The sequence below is a fragment of the Amphiura filiformis genome, chromosome 19 (genome assembly GCF_039555335.1).
Source record: "Amphiura filiformis chromosome 19, Afil_fr2py, whole genome shotgun sequence".
Taxonomy (NCBI): Eukaryota; Metazoa; Echinodermata; class Ophiuroidea; order Amphilepidida; family Amphiuridae; genus Amphiura; species Amphiura filiformis.
In genome coordinates, this window is record NC_092646.1 from 22,220,947 (window position 1) to 22,235,569 (window position 14,623).

At 36.3% G+C, this 14,623-nt stretch overlaps 1 protein-coding gene across 1 annotated transcript; it reads right to left on the reverse strand.

Moving 5' to 3' along the window:
* Positions 1 to 935: 935 nt before the first annotated feature.
* On the reverse strand, positions 936 to 2,843 carry LOC140140448 (uncharacterized). Its single transcript, XM_072162207.1, has one exon. It carries the CDS (start codon positions 2,841 to 2,843, stop codon positions 936 to 938), a length of 1,908 nt encoding a protein of 635 aa, XP_072018308.1.
* Between the last annotated feature and the right edge of the window lie 11,780 nt (positions 2,844 to 14,623).

Sequence of the window (14,623 nt, forward strand, 5' to 3'; positions counted from 1 at the left end):
ATCAACTTCTCTCATTGTATCATACAGTAAGTGCAGTGACTATGATGGATTTTGATGCTCGCAAACCAAGATGAAATCTAGGCCCTGCCATGGATATTATGTAGTTTTGCATGGTACTTATTTCATGTAAGCATGGTAAGCTAATCCTAATCCTAATCCGAATTCTAATCCTAACCCTAATTTTGTGTAAGTTTTTGAGTTCAAGACGCAAGCTTCATTCTCAAGACGCTAGCTAACGACTATCATATCTATTCACACATCTGGCTTCTTTAGACGAAATCATTACATACATACATACAAATTATTTATGACACGCTGTTTCATAGATATCACAGCGTGTGTGATGATACACTATATAATAAATAACAAAACAAAAATAAAAGCAAGCAAATATTATGGAACAAAAGAAAATCATTGTGTGAAAAGGTGTGTTTTAAGTCCTTTCTTAAACATTTGAAGTGATGCCACAGAGCGCAGAGCAGGTGGTAAAGTGTTCCACAACCGAGGAGCAACATATGTGAATGATCTGTCGGCAGCAGATTGAAGAGTGCGAGGTGTGTAAGTTTGTTCAGTGAGTCTGGTAGTGTCAGTTGAAGATCGTAAGCCAGTTCGTGCAGGTGAGTACAGAGACAAGTTGCAGGCAAGGTATGATGGAGCAAAGCCATTTATGCACTTGAAAACAATGACAAGGATTTTGAATGTTATTCTGTTCTTGATTGTAAGCCAGTGGAGCTCTTTGATGAACGGTGTTGCATGATCACGCTTCTTTGCACAGAAAATTAGTTTTGCCGCCCAATTTTGCAGTCTCTGAAGTCTCGCGATGTCAGTTGCATTTGCTCCAAGTAGAACTGCATTTGCATAGTCGAGACGAGAAAGAATTAACGACCTAACGATGTGGTGGCATGTGTCTCTGTCTAAGAACCGGCGTATACGTGTTATGTTACGAAGATGGTAAGTGACATTACTACACAAGGTTGTAATGTGGGTTGACATGGAAAGCTGACCATCAAAGAGGACACCCAGATTACGAACAGTGTCAGAGGGAATGATAACATTGTTATCAATTTGAAGATGAATATTTGATGGTAACTTGCACCTATTGAAGCAGCGATAAAAAACTCCGTTTTGTTATCGTTCAGCATCAACATGTTGTTAGTCATCCACAGTTTTATCTCGCTAATGCAGTTTGAGAGTCTTGACAGAGCACATTGAATGGAAATCGGATCAGAAGGATTGAAATTTAAAAAGAGCTGAATGTCGTCGGCATACATATGGTAATGGATTTGATGCTTCCTGATAATACGACCAACCGGGATGATGTAAATTCTGAAAGATGCTGGACCAACGATGGAACCATGTGGAAGGCCATAGTACATCTGATGAGGATCAGAAAAAGTACCATTGATACAAATTTTGGTGGTTCTGTTGGTAAAATATGACTTGTACCAGTCTAGTGCAGTTCCGCTTAGGCCGATTTCATTAGCCATACGATGAACCAAAACACTATGCTCTACCATGTCAAATGCAGCTGACAGATCTAGTAAAACCAAATACACAGCTGGCTGGTTGTAAAGGTACTGCATGATGTTAGTCTTGACGTGGAGAAGCGCTGTCTCTGTACTATGCAGAGAGCGATAGGCCGACTGGTATTCTTCACCAAGATTGTACTTATCAATATGAGCATTGATGCATCTGAAAACATATTTCTCGATCAGTTTTGAAATGAACTGAATATTTGCGACAGGACGATTGTTTTTCATAACATTTGGATCCAGGGATTGCTTCTTTATCAATGGGTTAATAATAGCTTGCTTGAGTGCGTCTGGAAATACCCCTGTGGTAAGAGAAACATTAATAATACGGTGGATTACAGGTACAAAAACAGACATATTTTGCTTGATATACCAAGTGGGTATTGGATCCAAAATACTACTTTTGTTAGCAGACTTATTGATAAGATCAACAACATCATCTTCATTAACAGGATCATAATGTGCAAGATTACAAGAAACAGTGTTATCATATAATACATCAACAACATTCTTAATTCTACTCTGTTCAATCTTCAATTCTCTATGGATATTAGCAACTTTTTCAGAGAAAATATTGGCAAACTCGTCAGAGAGCTCCTTTGCGGAGCCATGGTCTGGCAGAACCTTTTTACTGCTATTTAAGAGACCTTTTACAAGCTTAAAAACAGATTTGCTATCTGCGTTTTCAAACTCAGATTTGCAGTAGGTTATTTGAGCAGTTTCAATCATTGAGTTAACAACATTGTTTTGAGCAATATACAACTCGTGGTGAGCCTCAGACTTGCTTTTTCTCCATCTTCTTTCAAGCCTTCGTCTTTCACGACGAGCTTTGTGAATGTCTTGGGTATACCACGGTTGTCTGACTCTGGCTCTACAAACTTTCCTAGTATTGGGAGCATGTGTATCAAGAGCATCTGTAATGATCTCATTGTATTTGCTAGTGACTAGGTCACTATTATTAGATTCAGAAACAAGCATTTTAAATTTGCATACAAGATCATTGTTCAGCGATGTCTGGTCCATGTTCCGAAAATTACGACAGTTCCTGACTTCTTTCACATCAGTTGGCTTGTCCAGGTTAAGTGTACAAAAAATAACATGATGGTCTGATAGGCGAGTGCCAGTAAACGTATCCCTAAACAAGCCATCTTCAGGATGCGAAAAAATCAAATCCAATGTATTACCATACTTGTGGGTGGGACCAGACACATGTTGGCAAAAACCAGCACTTTCAAAGGATGTTATGAAGTGCTTGGCATCATAATCATCAGGAGTGTTAACATGGACGTTGAAATCGCCGAGCAAGATCATTTTAGTACTTAAAGAATTTAAGTAGATTAGAAAATCTTCAAAATCGCTTAAGAAATCAGATGTTTTTAATTGATTTGCAGAAGTTGGTCGTGGCCTATATACAAGAGCGTAAATAACTTTCCTTTGTTTGTCGGATATAAGAGCATGTTCAAAGGTACCAGTAGAGGTACTGAAATCAGATGGCATAAGTTTCAGTTTCAGGGCATCTCTGAAAATAACTCCCAGACCTCCACAATGATTGGCTGCAACTCTCGGAATATTAATAAAAGAGTACCCTGGTGGGATAGATTCGCCAGATACTGCATCATCATCGTCTCGGCCAAGCCATGTTTCAGTAAGAAACAGAGCATCCAATTCATGTTCAAGGATTAAATCAGCGCATGTTAGCTCATGTTGTTGTCTTGTTCCGCACGGATTGAGCATTCCATTGGCATATATTTAGGTATGGACCAACAGAGATATTTGACAAATTGACGGGAGATAAATATCATTTACGGGAGATATTTATCATTTTCTATCCCGGTATCCAAAGATTTTCGTCTCATATCAAACTCGTGCATAGCACATTCACTTGTATCGATCCCGGGTATTGATTTTAGTATCTCTGATGCACCAAGTAATTATTAGCATGGCGATGTCGGTGTGCAGCACATCTCTTGTTTATTCATTCCTCCGATTCAATATGTCAGGGTTTATTTATCAAAATAGCTTGACAACACATTTAATATTCATGCAAATTGATATAAAGGATGATGTAGAGATGCTGTATCAACATGATCAAGCTTGAAATAGTGACTGTTTGCCATGCCCATGTATTTTCACACAAATAAAAACACATAGGAATATGGACTATGGTTCAGTTCAGCTTGCAAATATAGTATTTAAAACAGGATTTCAATATATATTTCCAGAGAAGGCAGGCATTTGCTGTAAATACAAGATCATAGTATATTAACAGTATTGTTAGAAAGGGGTGTAGTGGATATCGCACAAAGGTTGAAAAACACTGAACTTGTTCAACTTGCTCATTTTGTTCAAATTATTTGTAATTGGAGTGAATCTACTCAATTTGACAGAATTTTATGTAACTAGACGTAAAGATTTTACTAGACATTTGCGCGCACATTTGATTACATTTTTTTACACAGAAGTTTGTAACCCATACCTAAATATAAAAGTCTGAAATGTGCTACCCGAATCTGCCGCACAATTCCCTACTCACCTTTTAACTAAGACCAACCCCGGGCGTAATGTAACGGTAAATACAGAGTTTGTATTTTGAAATCAAAGCATGAAAAAGTATCCAATCTATGTAACGGAATGTAATTCGGTTTAGGTTACGATTAACATCAACATGGTATAGGTTTAATAGTTTTGAGGAAACTGAATATAATATCTGCATGCATATGAGCAAAATGGGACTATTATATATAGTAGCAAAATGGACGCACTCTGATAGGTAACACCTACTAGACTGAATTCTTCGGCCTCTACTGCGCATGTTTATTGTGTGATGCTTGTCAAGTGACCAGAATGTTGATGATTTAGGTTGGCAATATGCGGCAACACAGGCACCTGACATATTTAAACACAAATCACAGTCTGTGGAAACACAGGCATCTGACTATAATATTTAAACGCAAATCCAGAAATTCTGAAACTGAGGACTTTTTTCCATTGGTTCGAGTGGAGATCCAGACTTAGAGTGGCTGCTGATCATTATATAGGAAGCGGTTGCTGTACTTCTAACCTTATCACCATTGTTTAAGAAGTGGACGATATAACAGGTAACATTTGACATGAATTTTATATTATACTAAAACAATGAGCGGTCTCTCTAAACGTGTTTCTAGTAAATATATTGAATTGTTGTGTACATGGTCTTATATAAAGTTTCGTTCATTTTAGAATAATAGGAGCTTTTATGACGATAACTTACTTTTTAACCGAAGAAAATGGTTTTTAGTTTTATTAAACTTTTATTTATTGACTGACTAAGACCGAGAATAACCGATATAAATATACTACCGTAAAACCTCGTCTACATGTATATAGAGTGCTTCTGATGAAAGCTAAATTAATCCAGGCGCCATTGTGGAATTTGAGCAAATAAATTACAGGTCTAAGCATATACAAACAAGTTTTTTTGTAAGACCAATCTATTGTCTTGGCATATTTACGCATGTATATTAATTTAGCTTTCATCAAAAACACTATATGCTTGTAGATGAGGTTTTACGGTATCATCTCGTGTCATAGAAGATAGGCAGGTCCAATACTCCTGTGATTCATTTGTCCCATTTAAATGTATACCATGGCGAGAGTGAAACAATTTATTTTAAAGTACTTTATATTGATATAATTTTTATAAATTTCCCCAATATTTTTTTTTATATTTTAGGTTCGAAAGGCCCACAAACAAACTATTGATAGCATGAAACAGGAAAGTGTTAATAACACCACCGACACCATGGTAACAAGCGAAGTGACATGGACGTCGAATTCATCAGATTCGGCAAATTCAGACGAATATTTACTCGATTCACAGCTGCCGATTTTATACACTTACATCACACTAACGATATTTACGTCTTTGGTTGGTACTACGGGAAACATTGTTGTTATTTTAGCCGTTGTAACCTCAAAGAAACTTCGCGTCATGCAAAATGTCTTCATAGTCAATCTAGCCGTAGCGGATCTTTTGGTCACTGCACTGGTGAATCCCTTCGCCATAGTGGGTGCTTTAGATATGGGAAAACTTTTCTACCGTCTGCCAGCATTATGTGAATTTCTTGCAACATTAACCGTCACTAGCTGTGGTTGTTCTATTTGGAGTATAAGTGCAGTTTCCATAAATCGGTATTTCTATATATGCCATCGAGTGATTTACACAAAGATATACAACCAGCGCACCGTTCCCTTTATGGTACTTGGGTTGTGGCTCATTGCCTTTCTTCTAGATTTACCAAACTACCTAGGATGGGGTGATCATATATTTGATACTCGTCAATTTTTGTGTAACTATGATTACTCATACAATTTCTCGTACACTCGTTATTATTTAATCGCTTTAGGAGTCATAGTGCCACTTTGCATACTATGCTATTCGTACTTTCGTATTTTCATGACATTTCGCGGTTCAAGTCGCCGAATGCGACAACACGCCACGAATGCATCGTCAAGTCAAATTCAAGCAAAATCTCAAGCAGCTGACAGACGTGTACTAAAAACTGTCTCCATAATTTGTACTGTGTTCTTGGTAATGTGGACACCGTACTCTATAACCGTCATCTTTGACTTACATTATCAATTTTGGTGGGTTCTCTTAGCTTCCTTCTTGGCGTTCACCAATAGTTCTGTTAATTTTCTGCTCTACGCCATAGACAGGAACTTTCGACAAGCCTATATGGAGATATGGAAGGGATTTGTATCCAGATGCGATTGTTTGGTGACGAAAAGTGAACCAATTATGCCAACTGGGAGGAAGAAGACGGGACCTGATACAAATATTGACATAACTGAATCGCCGGGAAAAACCAATGTAGCATTCGAGTCTACAGTGACCTCAAATGTTCACGGATCAGGTGTATAGTACTTTGAGCTACTTTGGTCTAACATTTAATATTCATATCTAACCTACTCTGCACTTTAATACAACAATAAATAAGTGATATGAGGCTTAATAATGATATCTGCGTCTTGACTCTGGAAAACATTTTTTTTAAACCTCATTTTGCATTTAGGTTTTTAAGCCACCTACAGGATCTCATTTCGCATAAAGGTTTTAAGCCACCTACAGGAAACAAATTTGGCTATAACTTTGAAGAAAATTGTATCAAAATGTCCACTATTATTGCATGTTGGCAATATCTTAAATTGGTTGAATATAATTTTCTATACATATGCAAAATGCCTTTCACTAAAGTAAACAAATTGTTTAGTCTTGCTAGCCTTTGTAAGGGATATTTGTCTCATAGCCCTGCTTTTATGAACACCAATCATTACTTTGTAAAAGAAAATATATTATACACATACAGGTTTATACACACATTGCTGGGTTAATACAAGAGTCAATAAACATTCAATTAACTATATATAATGGACTTAGTTTTGTGCAATGTAGTTATATTGAACTTTTTCTGAAGTAAATCACCCATTGTAGCTTGCTCATAGTTTTCTATACAGATAGGCCTAATCACCTATGTACACATTCAGTATACTGACCATGACCTGCCTACCTAGCTTTGATTAACCAATCAGTTATGTGTATTGTCAGCATGTGATGGCTATAAGTCAATTGCAAACATGTTTATAAAAAGGCTAAATATTTCCTACACTGAAGAGACTCACTGCCAGATTTAAGGGCTAATTTAGTCCTTGTCATGTGGGGCAGTATTAGATAAAGGCATACAAACTAGGGTATGAGATATTAGGAATTATTTCCTAGCCTCTTAACCATAGGGTTGGTGGGCTACAATACCTATTCAAGACACAGGATATGTAAGGGATAAACTGTGCATATGAGATGTGGGGGAAAGTGGCATCATTTCACTGCCGTGAAAAAATTCTTTTGATGACTTTTCAAAATACAAACCAAACCTGCGGGGCAAGCTAGTCACAACGGGATAGCTTCATAAAATTGTTCAGAGGAAAAAGCTCCAGATTATGAATCTCTGTATGCCAGCTCTATCCTTTACAATTCAGATACTAGCACCGCATGCATGCATGGGCGGTGGTGTGTTTATCTATTTTTGTCTTGTTTTGAAATATATTTAGCACTCTTATTTTATTTCAGTGCAGCAGACAGTAAAGTTCAATTTATTATATTAAATTGAAAAGTATGGAGTTGATTGGACAAAATAGAGGTGTGGTTGCTTGGTTCTAAAAATATCCATGAAAAGAAAGGGGTGTTATATGTTTCTTCCATGACCAATGCCTCCAAAACTGCCAGACAAACCTGTGGAATTAAGGAATTTTAAAAGTATAAATTTGACATGAAATTAACAAGAAAAACATCAAATCCCCAAAACATGGCTGATTTAATACATGAAATTATACTGGTACGGACAAATGCACAGATTTTACAAAAAAGATTGAAGATTTAGTTACCTTACTTTCAAATTTGAAGTCTTGGTGGATGTTGACTTGCAACTGAGGACAGTTAGTGAACCTAATGGGCAGTGAGTAATCCATGTGTTGATTTGTTCTACAACTTCTCTCATTGTATCATACAGTAAGTGCAGTGACTATGATGGATTTTGATGCTCGCAAACCAAGATGAAATATAGGCCCTGCCATGGATATTATGTAGTTTTGCAGGTCGATCCTTCATGTAATTATTTCATGTAAGCTAACCCTAATCCTAATCCGAATTCTAATCCTAACCCTAATTTTGTGTAAACTTACATGAATAACCGGTTTCCAGTACTATTAAAAAACATCAGTATCAAAATAGCTTGACAACACATTTAATATTCATGCAAATTGATATAAAGGATAATGAAGAGATGTGAATCATTATGTTTGTGGAAAGACAGAAATGAAAATGTATTAGATGCTGTATCATCAAGCTTGAAGTAGTGACTGTTTGCCATGTATTTTCACACAAATAAAAACACATCGGAATAGGGGAGACCGGGGCGTGCCCGCCCTATTTTCTTCAATCTCGCCTAGAGAGGACAATTCTCGTGTTAGAAGTCTATAGTTTTAATATTTTTACGCTGTATACTATAGCTAAATACTACCACATTTGTAAAGACATTGAGCTTTCAGTAACGGCAGGAGGAGGGAAAATAAAAATCACGATGACAGGGCGGACTTGACACGTACTGGGGCAAGTCCGCCCCTATGGTGGGGTAAGTTCGCCCTGATAAAAAGAAAAGGTTATAATATTGCAAAACAATTATAAATTTAATGCAAACGTTTCGTAAAGGGTATATTAGGCACTCACTCTCTTCCAAAGAGTCTACTAAATTTATTGGAGGGGTATAATGTAAGCTAATAAATGTAGGGGTCCAAAATGAGCAAAACCTTTATTTACAACTTCGGCATTCATGGTTTCAGGGCATAATGTACCTTTTAACTTTAAAAAATATGCTTGCATGTAGTGTTACTCTTCTTAAAGGTATTATTATCAATATTTTGCATAATACGCCGATGGGGCGAATCCGCCCCGGGAGTCCGCCTGGGGAAAACACAGGGCGGACTTGCCCCTTCACATACAGGGCGGACTTGCCCCAACACTACTTTTTTTCTTTACCTCGTGTTATGCCTACTAAACACAATATGTCGATCTTTTAATTGCATAATATGTTGGGCAAAACGTTCACCTTCCAAATAAATATAAGAACGAAACCCGTCTCTGCAAGGTCTTGAGATTATTACAATATTACTAATTTCAAAAATGTAAACTTCCTTGACTCAAAAACGTTTTTTGACGATAATTTCTGTGGCGAGATGTGTCGGACTGTCTTTTTCTTGGGTAGTTAGATATGACGTGTGCCAGCTAATTACATCATCATTGTACTTTTCCAGCATTCACGAGATCAGAAACATGGGGTGGGCGGACTTGCCCCGAGGGCGGACTTGCCCCAGTCTCCCCTATGGACTATGGTTCAGTTCAGCTTGCAAATATAGTATTTAAAACAGGATTTCGATATATATTTCTAGGGAAGACATGCATTTGCTGTAAATACAAGATCATAGTATAACAGAATTGTTAGAAAGGGGTGTAGTGGATATTTATTATTTTGCCTGGGGAAACCCCATCAGTGTAAGCACTGTTTTTCAGGGGTGCCCAGGGGTCAAACAAAATACATCAAAATATTTTAAAAACACATACATTAAAATTAAATATGAGAAATACAGATAATGACATAGAATTGCACATACAATATACTTTATAAAAACACTATGTAAAAATACATTTAAATACCCATGCCAGCTGGGATTATATTAGATATCAAACAAAGGTTGAAAAACACTGAACTTGTTAAACTTGCTGTAAAATTGTTCAAATTATTTGTAATTGGAGTGAATCCACTCAATTTGGCAGAATTTTATGTAACTAGACGTAAAAATTTTACTAGACATTGCGCACAATTTTTTGTTTAATTTCAGATTATTAGCTCAAAAGGAAAGTGACTCTTGATATTTGATGGACAAGTGTGTGTAAAACATGCAAATTATGCAATTTGACCCTATTTTGGCACTGGTTGTTTTGGGGGCTAAAAAGGAAGATGCAGTTATTGCTTTATTTTTTCTTCTTTTAGGAATTTTTAGGGGGAGGGGATGTAAATTTACATGGATGGTAGCTGTCCAGGGTAGCTGTCTGATTCAGCCCATGCAGGATCTTTTTGCAAACAGTACATACATGATAGATTATAATTAAAATGTTATAAATAAAAGACCATTATGCCTATACTTAATGCGGACACTGTGTCAAGCATGCTTTTTGTAGAATGACATGATCGTGATCTACCTTTGACCTGACCTAGCCTAGCACCGACCATGTACAAAGGCTGTGATTGGTCAATTTTTAAACAGTCAGGCTTATACTCCATAGTGTGTATATGGGCGGGGTATATGGTCACTGTGTTGTACGCTTGACGCAAATATCTGTGCGTACCGACAACAAAGTGGGCTCAGGTGATCGCGAGAATGATATTTTTTTTTATTATAGTACAGATTAGCACTTGTTCAGGGCATAGCTAGGGGATCACATTACAAAATCCACCAGTCCTAATCTTGTTCATTGGTCACTTAGCGCCCCCCGCCCCTTGATGAACTGGAACTAGTTCTAGTACAGATGTTTTGAAAAGTAACATACTGCAGTTAATGTCCATTTTCCGATACACAATACACAGTGCTCTCACCATTGACGCGTGACCTCTACAAATAGTGTATGTTAGAAGTATATATAGGCACAGTATTGTTACCTTGCGTTTGCTTTATAATCGTTCACCCAACTGAAACTATAATACCAGAAAATATAATACTATAAAACAGAAACATGTGTAGTGTGGATTTAACCAGAGAAGATCTGATGTAACATAGTTGAGCTGTTTTCAATGAGTGTTATCTTGGTTTAATAGCTTTGTCCTGCAAAGGTCGTGGTGAATTCTACTGTAGACATGACTGCATCATGAAACCTATTGAATTCATCGAGACTTCAATGCATGTATAAGTAGCTTAGAAAGGTCAAAATCTAAATTGTGCACATATGGTGATTACCTCATTAACTGTTTAATTACAGTTGTTGTTGGATAATTAAGTTAATATTACCAGGTGCTCATTTCCTGCATTGATTTTGAATAGTTCTTAATATCCTTGACTAGCATATTATTTTAGTATCATTAATGGAATCAATTGAAGGGAATTCTCTGGCCACTAAGTAGCCCTTGCCACACCATAAACCATTAGCAACACTCATAGACTTGCTAATTAAGGAGCACCCCTCTTACAAGGTAATGGTTAGATCAAAAGAATTATGTCCGACCCTTTTTTTTTATTTGTGAAATCTTTATTGAGGGATTTAAACTACTTCAGTGGCAAGCACTGCTTTCCAAGCAGGCCCTCATACAATGATATTTACAATATTTTTACAGAATATTTACAAAATAACATGATATTTAGTAATTTATACAAAAACATCAAAAATAAGTGTGAAAGAAAATAAATGTATCTCAAGTACATGAACGATATAAATCTAAAAATACATACAATATAAATAAATGATTATAATTCAGCAGTAGTAGTGATGCTTGTCTTGAATTGATGCAAAGACATAGTTTCAAGGTTTACACGACATGATGGTGGCAAATTGTTCCATAAGTTTGCAGCTCTTACAATAAATGTACGTCTACCACTGTTAGAATTATATTTAGGCACGATCAATGTGTTTGAAGAATGACTCCTTGTAATGTGATCATGAGCATTATGAACAAAGTCAAATTGATTACATAAATATTCAGGACACATATTTTTGATACATTTAAAGGTTAGAAAAATCATGTGATTAGACCATCTATCAGAAAGTTTAATCCAATTTAAAGAATTTAACATTTCATCTACTGGTGTTCTGATATCAGCAAAGAGAATTGTTCTAGCTAATCTGTTGCGAAGTACTTGAAGCTGATATTGATTGGTTGCAGAACAATTAGACCAAACACTGCTGGCATAGTCGAAATGTGGAATTACAAGAGCATTAGAGAGCATAACTAAGGTTTTATAAGGAAGGAAATACTTTGCACGTTTTACAACACCAATTCTCTTGGAAACATTTCCAGATACATAATCAATGTGTAATGACCAAGACATATTACTATCAAACTTAATACCAAGATATTTGAAAACATCAACTCTTTCAATAATTTTGTCATCAAATGTGAGAGTTATGTCATTGTAATTATGTTGACCTATTTATCCAACTATAATTACAATTAGACGACATGTAGTTTTAAACGTTTCTTTTATATAATTTAAATGTTTATTTTCCGTTACTAAAGTAGTCAGGCTCTCACTCACACGCGAATGGGAAATAGTGTTCACTTTATGTTTGATACGGTTTCTAGATTTACAAATTTACAAATATAATGCTATAAATTAAATGTTGGGATTTTGGCCGCCATTTTGAATTTTTGAATAACCGGGAAGCCATTTTGGATTTTGTAAACTGCCTAAATGACTTTCGCATGTCTACTAACATATATTTAGACACCGAAATCACCACCATTGGCCTTAAAATACATTTTTAGTAATTTTGACCCCATTGTAGGAGCAGGCTCCGGAAAAGCACTTTGGACACACTTTTAATTATAGTGGACTGAGGGAGCGTATTCTACGCAAAATTTCAGTCTAGAAACCGTATCAAACATAAAGTGAACATTATTTCCCATCCGCGCGTGAATGAGAGCCGGACTAACAATTTGCACAAAATTATTAACTCTCTACGTGCTATCTATAAAGTCCAAGTTTTGTTTTCCCCAAAATATCCAGAGCTACTTTAAGAACCACTGAACCAATACTAGGCTTGTTTGTACTCATTTTAATGCGTTTTTCTTGCATGCTAATTCCAAATATGGTCATGAAAATTTACATTATTGTGGAATTTTTGAATGTAAAAAACTTGTCGTTAAATCGACGCCCGCATGGAAAGAGTTAATAATGGGCTTACCTGGGACTAAGGGTATAGTGACTGACAGTGTAATACTAATCATGCTAATGGGACATATTTAAAAGCAAACCCGGATAGTTATGTGACGAATTTTGCTTTGGTTCGACTGGAGCTCCACACTTAGGAAGGGTGCTGATCGTTTTATGGACACTTTGTATGACGTGATTGCTGTACTTCTAACCTTTCTACCGTTGTTGTAAAAGGTGGACGATATAACAGGTACGATTTTACATGATTTATATCATTATATTGATAACAACCTTTTAAATCTAATCTGTACTATCAAAGCATTGTGCTATTCCATTTTAAATCCACACTACCCCTGTGGAAGATTTTGGAAATATCTTCCACACGGGGAGTATGCATTTCAAATGGAATAAACACATTAAGCAGCTCTGTTTGAATTTCATACACCCTCTGAGAAAGATTCGACCTGAATCTGACCCCGAGGGAGAGTGAGTTTCAAATGGAGCTGCTAATGTGTGTAAATTACATTTGAAATTCATACTCCCTCTGTGGAAGATATTTCCAAAATTTTCCACAGGGGTAGTGTGGATTTTAAATGGAATAGCCGATTATATATATTATATTATACTCAACTAGTAAGTTGTTTTTAGTAAATATACCGAGTTTTGAGCACATCGTTTACAGCAATTCTTATACATAGAGAGATTGCGATGTCTGATCGTACGTATCGAACGCCCGTGTAATCTATACAAACTCCCTCTCATGTGACGGGATTTTGAATAGATTGCACGTGCATCCGATACTACATTTGGAAATCGCAATCTCTCTAGTATATCGTCACCCTCATAACCAAAGTGCCTAAGTCATTATTACATGTTTTTCATTTGCAATTTTGATTTTCTGAGTAATAAACCCATAATTAATAAAAATTTCCAGCTGCATTCTTAATTAACTTGTGGAATACAGTGGCGAAGATTTCTTTTTGACATTGGGGGGGATGGGGTTGGAAAAAATCTTAAAGTATAGTGAATGCAGCACCTTTTGGCGAAATAATAAGTTGATGGTACAAATGCGCGCGAAGCCCACGAAAAATTTTGCTATTTTGAAGCTAAACTGATGAAATATGGTGCAAAAGTGGAATAAATGCGCGCGAAAATTTGCACTTTTGGGGCTAAAATGGTCAAATATGAGGTTAATTTGGTCAAAAAACCATATTCAGGTGTCAACATTGGGGGATGATTGTATGGACCATCCCCCCCTGGCAAAATACTGGGGGGGGTATAAATCCCCCCCCCACCATCCCGCCGGGATCTACGCCTATGATCAAAAGAGATGAATGCCACAAGTTAATTAGACTATGCCATAGTCGAATTTTATTAAAAATATGTTATTATTAGTCATGATGAACCCATTTCGTTGAACTCAAAATTATACTGATGTTTATTAAAATTAAAGTATTCAATAGTAAAATGGTCATAAAGAGTTAAAAATATTAGACGATTAGTGACAATAAAAGTAATTGAATGCAACATTATCTTGCATAATTATAACGGCTCACTTTAATACTGAACAATTCTGATTTTGGAATCTACCAGTTTATTGATAGCGAACCCCGAAATCACTTGGGAAGCTAACAGAG